This window comes from Panthera onca, chromosome C1, assembly GCF_046562875.1.
Source record: "Panthera onca isolate mPanOnc1 chromosome C1, mPanOnc1 haplotype 2, whole genome shotgun sequence".
NCBI lineage: Eukaryota > Metazoa > Chordata > Mammalia > Carnivora > Felidae > Panthera > Panthera onca.
The window spans coordinates 26,868,919-26,887,100 of NC_138346.1; the positions used below are offsets into that span (position 1 = coordinate 26,868,919).

Sequence of the window (18,182 nt, forward strand, 5' to 3'; positions counted from 1 at the left end):
TTCAGAGCCTGGAGCCTGCTTCGGATTCTGTGTCTCCCTCTCTCTCTGCCCCTCCCCCGTTCATGCTCTCTCTCTCTCTGTCTCAAAAATAAACATTAAAAAAAAATTTTTTTAAGAAATTAAAGAGAACCTAAGTAAATAAAGAGGTGTGTTATAGTCATGGATTGGATGACCTTTAATTATGATGTCAAAAAAAAAAAAAAAAATCTCCCAGTTGATTTACAGATTCACTGTAGAAGAGCTCTGCAGTTTTTTGCTGGAAGTTAAGCATTTTTTAAAATTTATGCAGAAGAGTGAAAGCCAATAGTAGCCAAGATACCCCTGAGGAACAAGTTGGAGAAACTTGCATTGTCATATGTCAAGACTTAAACATGTAGTAATTAAGACATTGGTTATTTAGCATAGACGCAAATGGTACAACATTAGAAATCCTGAAATAGTACCACACACATATAGAGTGTGGTGTATATAACAGGTAGCATTGTAGATCAATTGGGAAAGGATGTTCAATAAAAGGTGTTCGGATAAATTGATCCATATAAGAAAAAATTAAGGTTGGATTCACATCATGTGAATTAATTTCAAGTAAAGATCTAAGTACAAAGGCAAAAAACCTTACAACTAGGGGGAGCAAAGTGGAAGAATATCTTTGACTTCAGGGTAGGGAAAGATTTCCTCATAGAGATATAAAGTACAAACTCTATATAAAGGAAATATTTAAGTTAACATCTGTTGATCAAAAGACACTAGAAAGAAAGTGAAAAGAGAAGCTCAGACAGGGAGCAATAGATAGAACCTTCAAAGGATTTGTAACTTTCTAGAGTGTGTAAAGAAAACTTTAAAAATCAGTAAGAAAAAGACATTTTTAGAGAAAAAACATCAAAATATGTATTTCTCAAAAGAAGGAAAAGTGAATGACCAATTTTAGGAATGAAAAGGTGGTCAACTTAAATAGTAAACAGAGCAATGCAAGTTTAAACCATAAGAGAATATTTGTATGCTCTGAAATTAGCAAAAATAAAAAGTCTGACAGTATGCATGTTAGCATGAATCTGATGCAGTGAGCACCAGCATCTGCTTTGTTGGAGTGTAAATTTGGTTACAACTACTTTGTAATACAACATATCATCTAGTGAAATTGAATGTATGCATTCATGTGTTTCTTTAACCCAGCAAGTCCATTTCTAACAGTGTACATACTCTTAGAGAAATTCTGACACCCATACGCCAGGAGACAAATAAGATATTCATACTAGCATTGTTCGTAGTAGTAAAAAATGAGAAACATTCTAGATATTTATAAACAGAAGAGAATGATGAATTGTATGCACATAATGTTGGGTAATACAGCAGGAAAGTACACTTAACTTTCTGTCTATATACATTTTAAAGCATGCAGATTTTATTTTTAATGGTTATTATGTACATCTTTTGTTATTTTTAATGTTTATTTTTGAGAGAGAGAGAGAGCGCGCCAGAGCGAGGATGAGTGGGTGAGGGGGAGGGGCAGAGAGAGCTGAGAGACAGAGCTGTCAGCACAGAGCCGACTCGAGGCTCGAACCCACCAGCCATGAGATCATGACCTGAATTGAAGTCAGATGCCTAACTGAGCCACCCCGGTGTCCCAAAGCATCCAGATTTTAAAAGTTATATAGAATTACATGCATTTATGTGAAAAAACTATAAAGGAAATAATAAAATCAAAATTCAGAATAGCAATTACTCCTGGAATAATAAGAGAAAAATGTGGTTAAAGAGGCACATTGTATTAAGATACAGGTTCAGCTGCATTTGTCAGAAACCCTACATAGTGACATAAACAAGATACAAGTGTATTTCTTTGTCTTAGATTGAAAATATCCTAGATATGACAACCACATTCGACATGGTGATCTAGGAGCTAGGCTTCTCTTTTGCTTAATCTTGTATTATCCTCATCTACATGGTTATGGTAGCTCAGCACCACAGCTGTGTTTCAAGTATAACATGGAGGAATGGAGGAAATGAGTGACCTTTAAGGTCACTTCCCAGAAGTTGCACACATGACTTCTGGCTAGAATTTAAGTAATTTTTTAGATCCACAGAGGCTTGAGAAATGTGCCTAGCTGAAAATCAGTTCTACAACAGACAAAAAGAGAGCAGAGGTATTGGAGGAAAGTAGCAATATCTGCTGCAGGCTAATGAGGGAGTAGGAGGAGAAGGCATAATTGGTATTGTTCTGTTTCTTGAAATAGGATGGTAAGTATAGGTGACCTTCTAATATTTTACTTTATGCCTTCCCTATAAATTATATATTTTTATGTATATGAAATTTCTCATTATTAAAGCTAAGAAGTTTAGTGGATACTTTTTGGCTTTGTTTTGCTTGAATCTTCTGCAGCATATGGAACTATCGATCATACCCTCTAAACATTTGAATTTTTATTGGCAAGAATCTCCTGGTTTTTCTCTTATTTTTCCATCCATTTCTTTTCAGCCTCCCGGGCTTCACTTTCTCTGCAGGGAACAAAAAGGCCTTTTCCTAGATGCCCCTCACTTGTCTCCAAAATTATTTAGGATAGTTTCAAATTGGCTAATGGGTTTCCTGGAGTTGGAAAAATTTCAAGAAAAAACTAATTATATGGTAAATATTCAGATTTTATCACCTTTTGTTCATAATGCTCTATCCATATAAGGAAAAGGGAGGTTAGCACCCTTTTTTCTTTGTAATTTCAAAGATTTTTTTATATCTTTCTGAAGTACATCATAAAAGGACAAATAATTCTAGAGTGAGTCCAAAGTATCAGTGTATCCTGTAAAGATAAAGAACAGCATAAATATACACATATCATTAGAATAAATCTTGGAAACAACTCACATTATTATAATCATGTATAAACATATTATATCTTTTTATAAAAACCCATCGATTTACTTGACCTCCCAGAATGACTGCATTTCTTAACCTTCCTTGCAGCTAGGTATGACTCTGTGACCTAGGTCTTGGCTAATGGAATGTAAACAGAAGTCACTGCATGATAAATTTTAGCATATGTTAACAGGAACTATTTTTTCCCCAGTGAAATAGTGTCAGGCATACATGCATTTGAGAATTTGCATTCACTTAATTTTTATTAAAGCAAATAAAATAAAATGCAGTTGGTTAGCATTCAGGTTTCAACCATATGTCAGGGACTGTGTCAGGTTCTGGGAATACAGCATTGAACAAATTATAGTCCCAACCTTCCAAGGAGCTAATAATAGTCCAAAAAAAGTCTAGTTGAATGCTGTGGTAGAGATAGATGTGCCTAAGGTGCTATGGAAACATAGAAAATGCCAAGGTTAGCTAAGAAACTCAAACTCAAGAAAGTTGACAAACCTCATGTAAGTTTATAAAATAAAAGTGTTTAAAAATAGCATCTAAAGATCTATTAGCATTTTAAATATCAATTACATTAAAAAACACAAGTCCAAATGTTATTATAGGGAATAATAGAGGTTAAGAGTGAAGGAAGGAGTACAGGTGAGCTCTACTGTAAAAATATTTTCTCTATTTTATAGATCTTTGCTTGTTTACTAATTTTATAACCAGAAAAAAGAATTTAAAATCCAGATTTTAAACAGAATATGTACTTCTTAATGTAGTAAGATAACTTTTTTTGGTTTAGCAACATGGTTTTCCTAAGATTCCTGGACTCAAATCTTTATTTTCAGAAATGCAAACTCGTGTAACATATTGTGTGTTTTATACATATTCTTTTAATGTTTTAAGTCAAATTTTACCTAATGTAAAAAGTACAATGCTCATAGTACTTCACAGTTATTCCAGTGTAGATATTTTCTTGCATTGGAATTTAAGACAGAGAATCCAGTTTCATTCATTGATTGTAACAGATTGCAATGAGGAAAACAGTATGCACACTTCTTAATCCTAACATAGCACCTGCTCACCATCACTTACAGTTGTCACTAATGTGGAATATAGCCATTGTCTTGTATTTATGTTTTTAATTTTTTTTAGTATTTATTTTTGAGAGAGAGACAGAGTATGAGTGGGGGAAGGGCAGAGAGAGAGGGAGACACAGAATCCGAAGCAGGCTCCAGGCTCTGAGCTGTCAGCGCAGAGCCTGACACGGGGCTTGAACCCACAAACTGTGAGATCATGACCTGAGCTGAAGTCTGATGCTTAATCTACTAAGCCACCCAGGCACCCCTGGCCATTGTCTTTTAACCCAAAGTTCTTCACACTTATTTTTCCTTATTGTGATTTTGTAAGGTAAAGGAAGACCTTGCTCTTCCTTTTGAAAAACTGAAAAGGGATTAGTGAAATCTCATCATGTTTATGACCTTTAATAAATGACAAAGAGTATGTCCCTTTGTCATTTTCAAGTTCTTTCTCCAAGGTGACTTAGTAAACTAGAACTTTCTTGTGTCATTTAGATACTGTACTTGATAACTATTATATCCTCTCTGAGTGATTCAGTTTTTAAGCAAAAATGAAGTCTTTTTTTTTCCCTTGCAGACTTTGCCTTCAAAAGAAACAACATTTTTAAATACAACGCAAATGCCTTGTTTGCAATCAGCTTCAACTTGGAGTAGCTGTGAACACAATTCAAAATCTCAGATATTAAGAGAGCATGTATCAGAATTGGACTCTTCTTTCCATTCTGTCCTATCATTGCCATCAGGTAAGTCCACTTATAAAAAATTTCTAAGTAACTGCATATTTCTGTGGTGAAATGTAATCCTATGGATATATGGAATCAAAATTGTATCAATTATTTTGTCACTAGATATTAGAATTAAAGTTTTCATAGAGGAATTAATCCTGAGTTAATGTTCTATCTTTGCAAGTTGATTCTTTAATTCCTTGGAAACTGTTTTGATTTACATTGATTACATAAGCTTTTGATCTTTTCAGGGTTAAATTTTTAGAATTTTATTGATAACTTGACTATGCTGTTGAAATGGTTGTCAGGAAGTCAGTGTTCTTTTTCTAATGTGTTATTCTGCATGGAATTTTCTCTGCCATATAATATTCCTCTGTTTATAATCAGCATGAGTTTCCCAAGAGAAGAAAATTGTCCATCTTTAGGTGTAGCTAATTTTTGAACCTCAAGAAAATCTATAATCCGTAACTGAGTAAATGAGGCACATACAGGCCCACCTCCTTTTAAGTTTCTAGTTCTTGATTTTTGTTGGAACCATTCCAGTTGTTTCTGTATTGAACTGAAGTAAATATTTAGGGTAAGAAAGGAAGCATTCTTCACACTGGTTATTTCAGGTTCTTCTCTGTATGGGAAGACGTCTCAAATGGGCTTTTGTGTTTCCTTTTCAGTTTTCGGTTTTAATCATCCAGGGATGGCTCGTCTTCACAAAACACTATTTCTTGTACCTGTTCCTGCCCTGATTCCTGAATCTTAGTTTTTGTTTGTTTGTTTGTGTTTTGTTTTTACCAGTATTTGAGTGGTTTCTTAGCTACATAATACTTTGAAGTAAGTTTCTGGCAGGAGCTGTGTTATTCCATCTTTGAGGAAAACTTAATGATAGAAACAATAATAAATACAACAATAATCAGCCAACATTTGGGCTTAGCATACCCATAAGCACATTACATTGTTTTAATTCTTTCAACAACCCTACGAGAATACATAGTTTTCTTCTTTATCTTACATACAAGAAAATTGAAGCTAAGAGATTTTAAATTACTATTCCAAGATTATACAGCTAGTAAATAATGGAGGCAGGATTTGATGTGAGTAGTCATACTTCAGAGCTACACTCCTAACCTTTACTCTTTACTGTCTGTTTTCTCATAGTACATTTGTTTCTCTGATGATATACCCCTGAGAGCTGATAGAGTTATCCTTCATTTTAATCCTCTTAGGTCCCCTCCAATAAGTTAAGATTAACTTCCTCACCTGCCAGTTAGTGTTATTCATTTCTTCTTGCATTCATTTAATAAAGATTAGGTACCTACTGCTTACTAGGTACTAAGTAGGTATTAGGAGTATAAATACAAATAAATCCCTCAAGGTACTTGCATTCTAGTTTAAGAAAACTGAAATGTAAACTGATTGATGTACTACAGTGTTATGATATATTTTTATAAAAGCCCAAAGTCACAGGGTGGGCACTAAGAAAGATATATGGATGGAACAAGGGCCTAACCCTAGTTTTCTCACAACTCATGACGAACAGTGGTAGAATAGGTGATATTTTCTTTATAAAAATGTGATATTTTTTAGAGAAATAAGCTTATTTTTTGGTAATTGGAAACCATTGGATTCCTAAAATGTATAAGTAGCATATTTAATTTGTATTCTTAGTTTCATTTTGTTAAGTAGTTTTTAGACGATCATAGTATATAGTGCTAGGATTGAAATCTTTCCTACCTCTGTTCTGTCCCTTGGGACAGATTCCATGTTGAAACTCATGAACATATTTTTTTTTTTTCCCACCCTTGAGTATGGATCTGTTATTAACATACAGCGTTTAAGAAAGAGGTACTTCTTTGTTTAAAGTCCAGACTCATTCTAGGTCTGTTCTGATTTATATGTTTGTAATTAGTTTTCTTTTTTCAGTAGCAAAACTTTAAATACATCAATTGCTTTATGAAATATTTGTTTCTTAGGAAGAAGTTTACATGTCTCTATTAAATGCTTTATTTTAGCGTTCTTGATTGAAAAAAAAAATAAATGTGAAGCACATCTACTTTATTATTTAGCTCCTCTTTTGGTTGTGAGAATATAGAATATAAATATAGTGAATTGGACATCTTAAGTCTCTATTTGAAGGAAAGGAACTAGTCTGTATGTGAAAGTGCATTTTGTCATTCACAATACTAGTAAACTAAGGGAATGTGAACCTTGGTATTTTTATAAAATGTTGCATCTGAATTACAGTGGTTTTCCCTCAAGTAATTAAAATTATGTATCTTTTAGAAACCTCATTATTTCAAATGTCAAGTTTGTGGGGGTGGGTGGAATGAACTTAGTTGGCCGGGTTTTACTCTGTTTTATTCAAGACCTTTGGCTGCATTTGTTTCATCTATGAATACTACTTATTAATACTAATAATTTCTATCATCTTATTATTTTGGTTTATGAACTTGTTCATCATCAGAGTTTTTGTTTATTTACAGCATATAATCAGTAATTTCCAAATTTCTGTCTGTATGTTGGGAAAGAGTATTTTGCCACTTCTGATAGTTGTGACATTTTAAGCTTTTGCTTATTTTTCTAAGCTTATGTGCTACTTAGAGAAAGAAAGCAATCTTAATATTAGAGTCCGTAAAGAATGGTATTCACTCAAAGTACTTTTACTTTATTTTGCCAGATGTGCCTCTTCATTTTCACTTTGAAACATTGCTAAAAAAGACTGAAATAAAAGGAGATCTTGCTGAAAATAAATTAGTAGGAGACTGTGTCATATCTCCATCACCTGGTATGTCATTTACAAATCTTGTACTTTATATATGTTTTACATCTTTCTGATACTCACTGTTTTTGCTTTCTAAGGAAATAAAATTTAACAGAAGAACAAATCTAAATCCTTAATTTTTAATATTCACTTTTTACAAATTACCACACACACACAAATAGAAAATACACAGGAGTGATCTTAAGAAGAAGTGTGATACTGAATGAAAATTATGAAATGTTATTAGTAAATATAAAAGGAAATCTAAATACACTTAGAGAAACAGCATTCCTAGACAAGATTAATAAGGATATCAGTTCTTCCTATTGGTTTATAACTTGAAGTTCTAATAGATTTGGTTACCTTAACAAAATAATTGGAAAGCCCACTGGGAAGAATAAATGGGAAAATACAAAGTAACTGCTGGAAGAAGTATTCAGAGAATCCATCTTAACCACATATGGAAACATGACAAAAATATGTAATAATTATTAGCATAGATTTTGCATACAATTAGGAAAGTAAATCCATGAAGCAGACTATATAGCTTATACTTTATAATGTAAGGGAAGAATTGTAAATTCATGAGAATGTGGAGAATTATTCAGTAAACAATATTTTTAGTATTGTTAGTCTTTTGGGGGAAATTTTGTTTACATACTTATTTCATACCATGTATCAGAATAAATTCTAGTTGGTTTCAAGAACTTGAAATAAAACACTAAAATTACAAAATAAAACTTGAAGAATTACAGTGAAATTGTTTTCAGTATTATGAATGGGGGCAGGGACATTGCCTATGCTTGGAAACAAGAAGAGAAACATCAACATATTTTGACCATCTACAAGGCTGAAATCTTTCTAACATCAGAAAATTCATACAAACTGAGATAAATTATTTCTAGATGAAATAATCATCTACCTCAAAAACTCAAGAATCAACTGAATGCCTGTTAAAATTGGGAGTCTGAAAAAGTATAGGAATTTAAAATATATTTATAGAAATCAGCAGCTTTTATAAATACCAATAATAACCATTTACAATATGTAAAGGAATTTTTGAGATATTAACAATGAAAATATAAACTATCTAGGATTAATTAAATTTGTAAGGGTCTACACGAAAGAAAACTTCCAAAGTTTTATTGAGGAATGCAAGATGATGTGCCTAAATAGAAATACCCTGTTCCTGTCAGAAGACAGTATTTCAACATGTAAAGTGAGTAACATTATTGTTTTTCTCCTTGACTAATTTTCTCAAAGTCACATTTGGGGAAGTGATAGGGCCAGGATTCAAATCCAAACAATCAGGCTCAAAGAATTCATGTTTTAAACAACTAAGTTTCCTTTGTAATCAGTGGATTAAACAATGATTTTGGGGGAACAATTGAGATCTCTACCACATACAGCACATTAAAATAAATTTAAGATGGGTGAACATTAAATACATTCCAGATGGATTAAAGAGTTAAATGTTAAAAATGATGTCTTAAAAGAATTATAAGAAAAACTAGATGTATTTAATGATGATAATAATGAAAATGATAATCATAAGTAACATATACTGAGTGCTTATGTGCAGACACCGTGCTAAACATTTACTATCTTCTGATTACGTTAAGACATTTAAACATTATAATCATCAATTCTGGCAAGACTGTGTGTAGTAAAAACAGGACCCTCAAATATTTTAGGTAGCATTAAGAATACAAACCTTTTGGAAAGTACTGGGAAATGAATGACAACGCCCTTAAACTACCTGTTTTTAAAAATAAACTCATTGAAGAAAAACACTGTTTACTTGTTCACTTGCTTACAATTAATGTTTACTAAACTGCTAACTCTGTTTTCTGACCCAATACATCCATTTCTAATAACCTAGTCTAATGCTAAATACAAATATATTCATTTATATTTACAAATATATTCATTTTAAACACTATTTGTGTTAATGGGAAATTGGAAACAGAGCATAATTGAGATGTGATTAACCAACACAGTGGGACATACAGCTTTTAAAAATATCTTAAAAGTTCATGTAAGGATGGAAACATTAAAGAATGTTAAGTGATAGAAAAGGACAAAAAAGTTTTACTTCTGTGTATGGTCTGATTATAACCATATAAAAATGTTCATTCTTCTTTCAACCAAATGTAACATGTGGGCCTTTTGGGGATCCTGATTTGAACAAGTCACCTGTACAAGCACACACAATTTTTGAGATAATAAAAATTTGAAATTTGAACATGCAGGCTGTTGAGTATTAGTGAATTAATTTTGTTAGATGTAGTAATGCATGTGGTTACATCAACACACACTTTTTATCTGTTAGAAATTCAAGCTCACACATACGTCGAGGACAAGATAGAAGATAGGCAGTCCAGGATTTGCTTTAAAATAGGCCAGCAAAAAAAAGTTAGTGGGGAAAAAGATGAAACAAGATTGGTCACCAGTTTGTAATCATTGGTTATGAATATAGGCACAGGGGAGTTCATTCTTCTCTTCCTCATTTGTGTTTGTTGAAATTTTTCCACAGTAAAAAGTTAAAAAAAATAAGTGGAAAGCACTAAGGACAAGCAGCAGTTGCCTATGCTTAGGGGAGAAAAATCTAAAGAAATGCAGGAAAATATAGGTTATGTGCAGGTAATTTTTCATGATATAATTCTACTACTTGAAATTTTTCCTTAGACTGATCTTTAAAAAAGAAAATATGTATGCATGAAGATGATTATTTTAAGAATGACCATAATAGACATATCATGATTAACAACAACCAGCTCTAATAGCTAGGGAATAGTTAAATGATATTATCTCTAATTAGAAGAGTGTTAGGCAACCATCTGAAAAAATAATTTGTGAATTATCAAATTTGAAAAATAAGTTAAACTCCATTTGAAATGTGAATATGAAATGTATGCACATGTATAACTGAAAGGGAATATGCAAAACTGAAATTACATACTGTTAGATAAGTGAGATTAGGTGATTATATTTTTTTCTAATGTTGTTCTGTTTATCTATTTGACTTAAAAAGATAGGGCAGTGTAACTGTGTTAGTCACAGAATTAATGGTAACATACCAGTAATGCATTGCCATGCTAGTCAGGGGGAATTAAGAGCTAGGAATGGAAGACATTTGAGATGAGTGCTGCTGTATTATTAGGCAAATCATCTGAGTATGTAGTCTTCTGTATCTCGATCTCTCCTCCCTTATTTTCTTCCCCTACCACTCCAAACCCAAATAATTAAGGGTTAATTAGGTTTCATCGTATATAAGCATGTCTGGAATAGTCGCTTGTTATTTTTTCTTTTATTGTTAAGTGATTTCTGTAGAATTAAGTAAAACTAGAGTTCAACATTTATTGATCATAGACTCTGTGCCAGGCAGACTAAGTGCTAAAGAATCAAATTTGAATCACAGGGAATCAAAGAAATTATAATGTAATAGGGGGAAGCAGACACTCAAATAACTATTAAAATGATGTGAGCACAGATATGACAAAAACATTCTAAAAAGGAGAGGGAGTGTAGAACTCTGCCTGGAGGAAGGCAGAGTGATGGGGGAAGGGCAAGAGGAACTCCAGAAAGATGGTGATGCCAGCCTTTAAATACTTTAAATACTCAATTGTATTTAAATTGTGTAGCTTTAAATACTCAATTGGAATTTAAAGGAAGAAGAGCAAAGTGTTCCAAATCATTGTTTCTCAAACTTTTATGTGCAAATTACTTGGGCGATATTGTTAGAATGCAGATTCTGGTTCAGTTAATCCTGGAATGAAGTCTGATTCTGGATTTCTAACAAGGTCCCAGGTGATTCAAATGCTTGGACCTATATTGGTTTTAAAATGGAAACAAACATGTGATTTGTCACGGAACCATAAGACAGGGTGATGTGTTTAAGTATATTCAGAATGCCTGGTATTCTTATAGGGTAAACCGTGTGAAGGTAAGTAGATGGATGTTTGCGAGCTTTGCCACAGAGCTTGTATTTATCCTCTGTCGTCCAGAATTGGCAATTAAGAAAGCACAACTGACTTCAGGTAACAAGTAGGGAAAAGACAAATTGTAGTGGGTCGAAGACTGAATGATTAGTAGCTAATCATGAGGAAATACCAGGCAAAGCCAATTAAGGGCCTGTATTCATCAAAACATGCAGTCATGGAAGACAACAGTGGAACAGTTTCAGATGTAAGAAAACTTTAGAGATATGACAAATGCAGAGTGAACAGAGTTTTCTATAAATAACATTATAGGAATAATTGGTGAAATTCTATGAAGTTCATAGTTAGCTAATAGTATTAATTTCATTTTGATGGTTGTGTGGCCATGTAAGAGAATGCCCTTGTTTTTGAAAAATACATATTGACATAGAGGTACATCATGTCAACAACTTAATTTCATTGGAGTTCAGAAGGATAAAGCAAATATGGTAACATTTGCAGAATCTGAGTAAAGGGTATATGGGACTTCTTTTTACTATTGCAAGTCTGAAATTGTCAAAATGAAGTTTATTTTTTTAGTGGACAGATGAGAGGAACAGTAGCGCTGAAACTCACACAAGCCAAAAACCTAGGGCTCAGGTTTCTTCACCTACATGTTCTCATATCTAAGCCCATTGTCCTTTTGATCTTAATCATTTCAAATATGCTCCTCTGTCTTCATTTCTACCACTTTCAGAGTCCAGTGTAATGATCCCTTATCTATACTGCTGAAATAGCCTAATCAGTTCTTCCTTCTCTCCAATCCCTGTAGCTTGTGATCTTTTCAAGATGCAAAGCTACTTATATCACACCTGCTCCCCACCACTATAACTTAAAATTATTTGAAAGGAAGTATTATTGAGGGACCCCTAAAGCTCTACCCACACAGGATGGCTCCTACCTGTTCATGGTTCTTTTTCACTATTCTCCTTACTCTATACTACCTAGCCACGGTTCTGTTGCCAAATTTATCTGGCTTCCTGTTGGGCCTCTCTATACATACCATTCTCTTCCCCTTGACATCAGTTATTTCTATTCATATTTGAAATCTACCACTTTACCTGGGGTACTTTTCCTAGAGCTCTCTTACATACTCCCATTAACTTCTCTAAATAGCACTTCTCTTTTCTGTTACACATTGGTTGCAATTATTTGAGATAATGCCTGTAAAGCCCATTAGGGGCAGGGATCATGACTGTGCTCACCAGTGTCCCTAGGGTACTTGGTATTGTAATTAAGTCTTTATAGTTAATGAATAAATGAAAGGGAAGGCAGGAGACAGGAGAGATATGGGGTCAAAGTGTGTTTTAGGATAGAATCTAGGAGAGGATTTTGGAGAGCAAGCACTGAAAGGCTGAGAGGGTTATAAATAGACGAAGAGAATGTATAGTTTTTCAGTTGTCATATTTCCTACTGTTTCAAGAGTCCATTGCAACCTCACAAGACAATAAGGAAAAGTAAGTGTAAAAAAATGATTAAAATTAAGTATCACCTTAGGGAAGGTTAAAGTTTCTTAAAAAAGTTTGACTTGCTTTTAGAAAAAAAGGAAGGTGATGAATTGCTTTTAGAAAAGAAGAGTGAATTGACTGGAATTGGTTTGAAAATACTCCAGAAATGTTTCCATTAAAACAAGAGATGGCATTATTGGAATACCTGCCCATGCCAGGCACATACAATTTTAAAACCTCACAATTCTAGTTACCCTTTCTAGAAATGAGTTTAGAATTATGCCTGCCATCTTGTTTTGTTTTCTTTGTGACATCTTTCTCTGAAGTCTTTGGGTGGTAAGAAATCTTGGGGCCATCTTAGAATTCCGCCATTTTCCCTGAGCTCTTTAAGGTCACTTTCTGTTTTCATGCAGGTAGTCTTGCCTGGCCAATTTGATCATTTCTTTGCAGTAATCTTATCCCTTTTCTGGTAAGTTTTAGGATATCTCCATTGTGATGTGCTGTAAGATTAGCATTTTTTCCCCCTCCACTTGTCTTGACAGCCAATTGAGTTCTTGAAATCTTAGGGTTAATATCATTGTGGAAAAACTTTGGCCTATTTCTTCAACATTGGCTACCATTCATTCTGTTACCCTGTTTTGGTTTGTCCCCTCCCCCCCCCCCCCAATATTTTCTATCACTCTATTCCTTTGAGTTGTATAGTTCTCAACCTAGATTTTGATGTTTAGCCCATGTCCACTGTATCATTCAGTCCAGTTAGTGATGGTTGTTTTTAAATTTGAACATATTTTCCACTTCTGAGGGCTCTCTAGTGGGGCCTTTTGCCTGTTTCTTCTGGCAATGTTAGTTGTTTCAGTCTTGTTAACTGTATTCTGTGCATCCATTCACTATTACTTGAGATGGTTCATTTCTACATCTTTGACTTTTACGGTGTTGGTATTCAGATTTTTGGAGTCTTGTGTTCTCACCTTTACAGTTCATATTCACTATTTAAAAAAAAAATTTTTTTTTAACGTTTATTTATTTTTGGGACAGAGAGAGACAGAGCATGAACTGGGAAGGGGCAGAGAGAGAGGGAGACACAGAATCTGAAGCAGGCTCCAGGCTCTGAGCTGTCAGCACAGAGCCCGATGCGGGGCTCGAACTCACGGACTGCGAGATTGTGACCTGAGCTGAAGTTGGATGCTTAACCGACTGAGCCACCCAGGCGCCCCCTTTTTTTTTTTTTTTTTTTTTTCATATTCACTATTAAGACTGTTCTGCCACTGCTATTTAGGGGATCCTTTCCCTGGATGGGTAGAAGTTGCAGTATATACTGTTTTCAGGAGCAGTTAAGGTCAGGCAGGACATAGTTCAAAGTGAGGCACTTAGTATTGCTTTCTCATCCATTTCTCTGCTCGGCTTGGATTTTGTTATCTATTAAGACAGATAATCTCAAGGAGTGTGGCTGAGAAGTTGGCATGTGTAGTCATCCTTTCAGTTAACTGTCCATCTAAGTAATTATCCTCCACTTTCATTTCCTCCAGGTCTAGAGCACCTTTGATGGTCATAGTTTTGTGGCAGCACTTTCTCATGTGCTTTTACCTTGATTGCTCTCCAAATTCCACGTGGTATTAGTCTTTCAGAGATTCCTCACAAATTCTGCTTTACTCACAAGTTCCCTTTTATTGCTTGCTAATGTGTGTGTATATATATGTGTATATGCACATCTGTGTGTCTATGTATAAAACTTTTGTTACTTTTAGGGTGCTTTGTCATCTGGTAATCAGAGTCTGGTTACTGTTGGTAGACCACACTCTGTTTTTCAGTGTTGGTGAGAATTTGGCACTTAGGCCTACATTTCTTTTTCCATTCCTTTCCACATCTCCAACCCCTTCAAAAAAAGCCAATTTGGTTCTTAATCCAGTACTGGAAATATGGGTTTCAGATAGACAATAATAATCATGAAGAAACGAACATTTATTAAATACTTCGGGTAGGTATCCTCCTAATGACCATTACAGGGATTAACTCATTTAATCCTCATAATCCCATGATAGGTGCACTTCTCCCTATTTTACAGATAAGGCAACTGAGGCATAGAGACATTAAGTGACCCTAAAAGTTTTAGAAAATACATTGCTTTTAAAATTGAAAGAACAGTGCTAGGTACCGTCAGTTTGATGAAATCTGGTTCTTGCCCTTAAGAGGTCCCAGTCTCTTATAATTCTGTAGGATCTTACTTGATCCTGAATTATTTTCACATTGAAGGGTGAGCAGGGGCTAACGTAAGGATTCATATCATCCTCAGGCAACATTTACAGATGTGAACCAACCTCCTCTATAAAATTTTGCAATTTAGAAGACTTCGAGAACAGGTCACCTTTTCAGCCCCTTCAAATAATGGAGCAACTATAGGAAATTGGATGCTTATGGAAGAGGTTTTTAAGGAATCTTATTATGGGTATTTTCAGTATACGATCATTCCATTTTGGTATAGAAGTATTTCATATGTAATTCTGAACTGGTAAATTAATGTTCTGCAGTGTTATAAGAAATTAACACGTTCATTATCTGTGTCAAGGGAAAGAAACTTCACATTTCCTTTCTATTTGTTTTAGTACATAATACTTCTCTGAATCAATGGAGAAATGGATATTCTCCTACATGCAAGCCTCAGATAAGGTCAGAATCTTCTGTACAGCTGTTCCAGGGAAGAAAGAAAAGACACTTGAGTGAAACAGCATTAGGTAGGTTAAAATGAGGATGTGAGCACTAGTACTAAAAACTGAAAGTAAATTCTGATCTTCAAAGAACCTCTGCTTCATGGTAATCCAGAATAATCACTAATTACACAAAATATCCATGGTCCTGTAAACATTACAGCATATTCATATAGTCAATTCAGAATGATCTGTGGACTGGGCATCCATCCACTAATGGCAATTAAGGATTTCCTTCCTATTTTCCCTGTCCAGAGTTATCTTCTACTGACTATCCTCCGAAACAGAACTTAAGCCTCCAGGGTTGTGTTCTGGACTCCGAGTATGTCAGTACAAAGTCTCCTCACAGAAATGTATTACCATTTCGGGGACTTACTGTGGGGGTGTCAATTCACTGAAGCTTCCTTAGAATTTTGAGAAATTGGCTGAGATTCACCAAAGGTAACTCAACCAAGTAGTTCACTTTCTCTTAGGAACTTATAGTTCCAAAATGGTCAACAGATCTCTTTGAAACTATAACTCTTCTAATAATACAAAGTGGGATTTTTGTTGTGGGGACTTGGGACTATCAGATTGTTTCCAGAATTATTGCAAATAATGATTAAAAAATAAAACTTACCAGGAAATATATATGCAAATTATCTATATACTTTTTTGGTTCTTGTTCATTGTTCCAGTGGACAGAACACTATACTCATTAGTCAAGTATTCCCCAGATGTAATATGTCAATATACCCAAAAACTTAGAAATTGCATTCAAGATGTGCTGGACTAATTATACTTGATGAATTTAACACATTTATCACTACTGTCTCTAGAAATCCCACCTTAACAGCCCAAGTCACTACCTGATAAGGTAGCGTGGCACAAAATTAAACTCCTGGGCCACATCCAGAGATTCCATTGTGCTTTTTAGTGCCTCAATCTTAGGACAACCAAGAGTCACCTAGCTTTTGAGGAACTTACTTATATATAGAGCTCTTTCTCTTTCAACTTACAACAGGGTTGTATCCTGATAAACCCATGGTAAGTTGAAAATATCTTGAGTCAGTAATTATTTAATACACCTAACTTACCAAACACCATAGCTTAGCCTTCAATGTGCTAAAAACACATTAGCCTACAGTTCGGCAAAATCCTCTAACACAAAGTGTTGAGTATCTCTTGTAACTTCTTGCATACTATAATGAAAGTGAGAAACAGACTGGCTGTATGGGTACAGAATGGTTTTAAGTATATCCATCGTTTATCTTCATGATCACATGGTTGACTAGGAGTTGCAGTTTGTTGCCCAGCCTAAGGGTGTCCAACCACACCGCTATCCCAGAAAAAGGTCAAAATCCAAGGTACGGTTTCTACTGAATGCATGCCACTTTGGGGCTGTCATAAAGTTGAAAAATCCTAAGTAGAACCATTGCTAAGTTGAGGACTATCTACATACCAACACACAGGAAAACTTGCATCTCTTAATAAGAACCACTATGAAGTTCAGATTACCTAAGATCTACAATGTTTCACCTGAATTGATCTAACTTTATAACTTCAAGTTTGGTGGGAATACAGGAACAGAACAGGTAAGAGCCAGACTACAAAGTAAATAGGTAACTCCCGAAAGAGCAAGGTAGCTGGTCTCTTTAACAAATATCATGAAAAACAAACTCTTCTAGATTGTAAGAAACTTAAAAGACAGTAACTAATTTCAATATATGGATCCTGATTTGAAGAAACTACTAACCATAAAGGACATTTTTTAACAACTAGAAAAATAGAAGTATGGACTGGGTATTAAATTTTATATTACACAGAATACTTTCTAAGATCAGTACTAAAGTAAAATAAGCAAGGGCAGAAAATAAGTGAATAAATATATATTCACAATTAGGGAATCAAAACAAATGGAAAAATATTTTCCTATGTAATTAGAAATTAATAATTTAATGTATTAGTAGACAAAGTCTCAGTAGAATGGTCAGAAGATCAAGTTAAGGAAAGGAAATCTCCCAGAAATTAAAAAGTCAAAATGAAAAAAACAGAAAATTAAGGGGGTAAGTCTTTGGATGTTAACATCCAAATAACAGGCATTACAGAAAACATGAACAGAGTGAAGAGAAGGGAGATTAAAGAAATTAGAGGTACTGGATTAAAAGAAAATGGAAATAATTGTGACAGAACTGTGGGTAAGATTTTTTTCATTTCCTTAATTGTTTTTGATACATAAGTTTTAAAAATAAAAAGATCAAACAGATAAGGAATGTTACCTAATTAGGAAAGTAATTTTAAGACCTATCACCATGTTTAATGTATGACATTCTCAATGGTTCTTTCCATGGCAGGAGAAAGAACTAGATTTGAAGAATTTGCTTTTCAACGCACAGAACCAGGATCCCATAACAATTTTACTGCTGTTACTAATGTCAATGTTATACCAAGAACCCAGAATTCATCATCACAAGTAGGTTTTTTGGTATACTGAACCCTAAAATTGCTTGTAGATTTTTAAAACTGGCCAGTAAAAAAACGTATAGAGTATTTTGTTAATCTTTAATAGCCTTATTTTACTTGTACATACCGGCCCGGTTTTTGTTGTTTTTGAAAGAGAGGGAGAGAGCGAGCGAGCAAGGTGGGGAGGGGCAAAAGAGGAGAGGACTGAG

The 18,182-nt window shown here is 34.2% G+C and overlaps 1 protein-coding gene across 9 annotated transcripts in view; it reads left to right on the plus strand.

The window, feature by feature from the left end:
* Nucleotides 1-18,182, plus strand: part of KANSL1L (KAT8 regulatory NSL complex subunit 1 like) — a 134,010-nt gene that overhangs the window by 107,445 nt on the left and 8,383 nt on the right. For 6 of the 9 annotated variants that reach the window (XM_078450914.2, XM_078450915.2, XM_060623347.3 and 3 more), the window contains 5 exons: nt 2,477-2,623; nt 4,502-4,667; nt 7,318-7,425; nt 15,430-15,558; nt 17,865-17,983. In XM_078450914.2, the coding sequence (XP_078307040.1) occupies nt 2,477-2,623; nt 4,502-4,667; nt 7,318-7,425; nt 15,430-15,558; nt 17,865-17,983 (669 nt within the window). The remainder of the gene's footprint in view (nt 1-2,476; nt 2,624-4,501; nt 4,668-7,317; nt 7,426-15,429; nt 15,559-17,864; nt 17,984-18,182) is intronic. The other 3 variants (XM_078450917.2, XM_078450918.2, XM_078450919.2) reach the window with 2 other exon arrangements.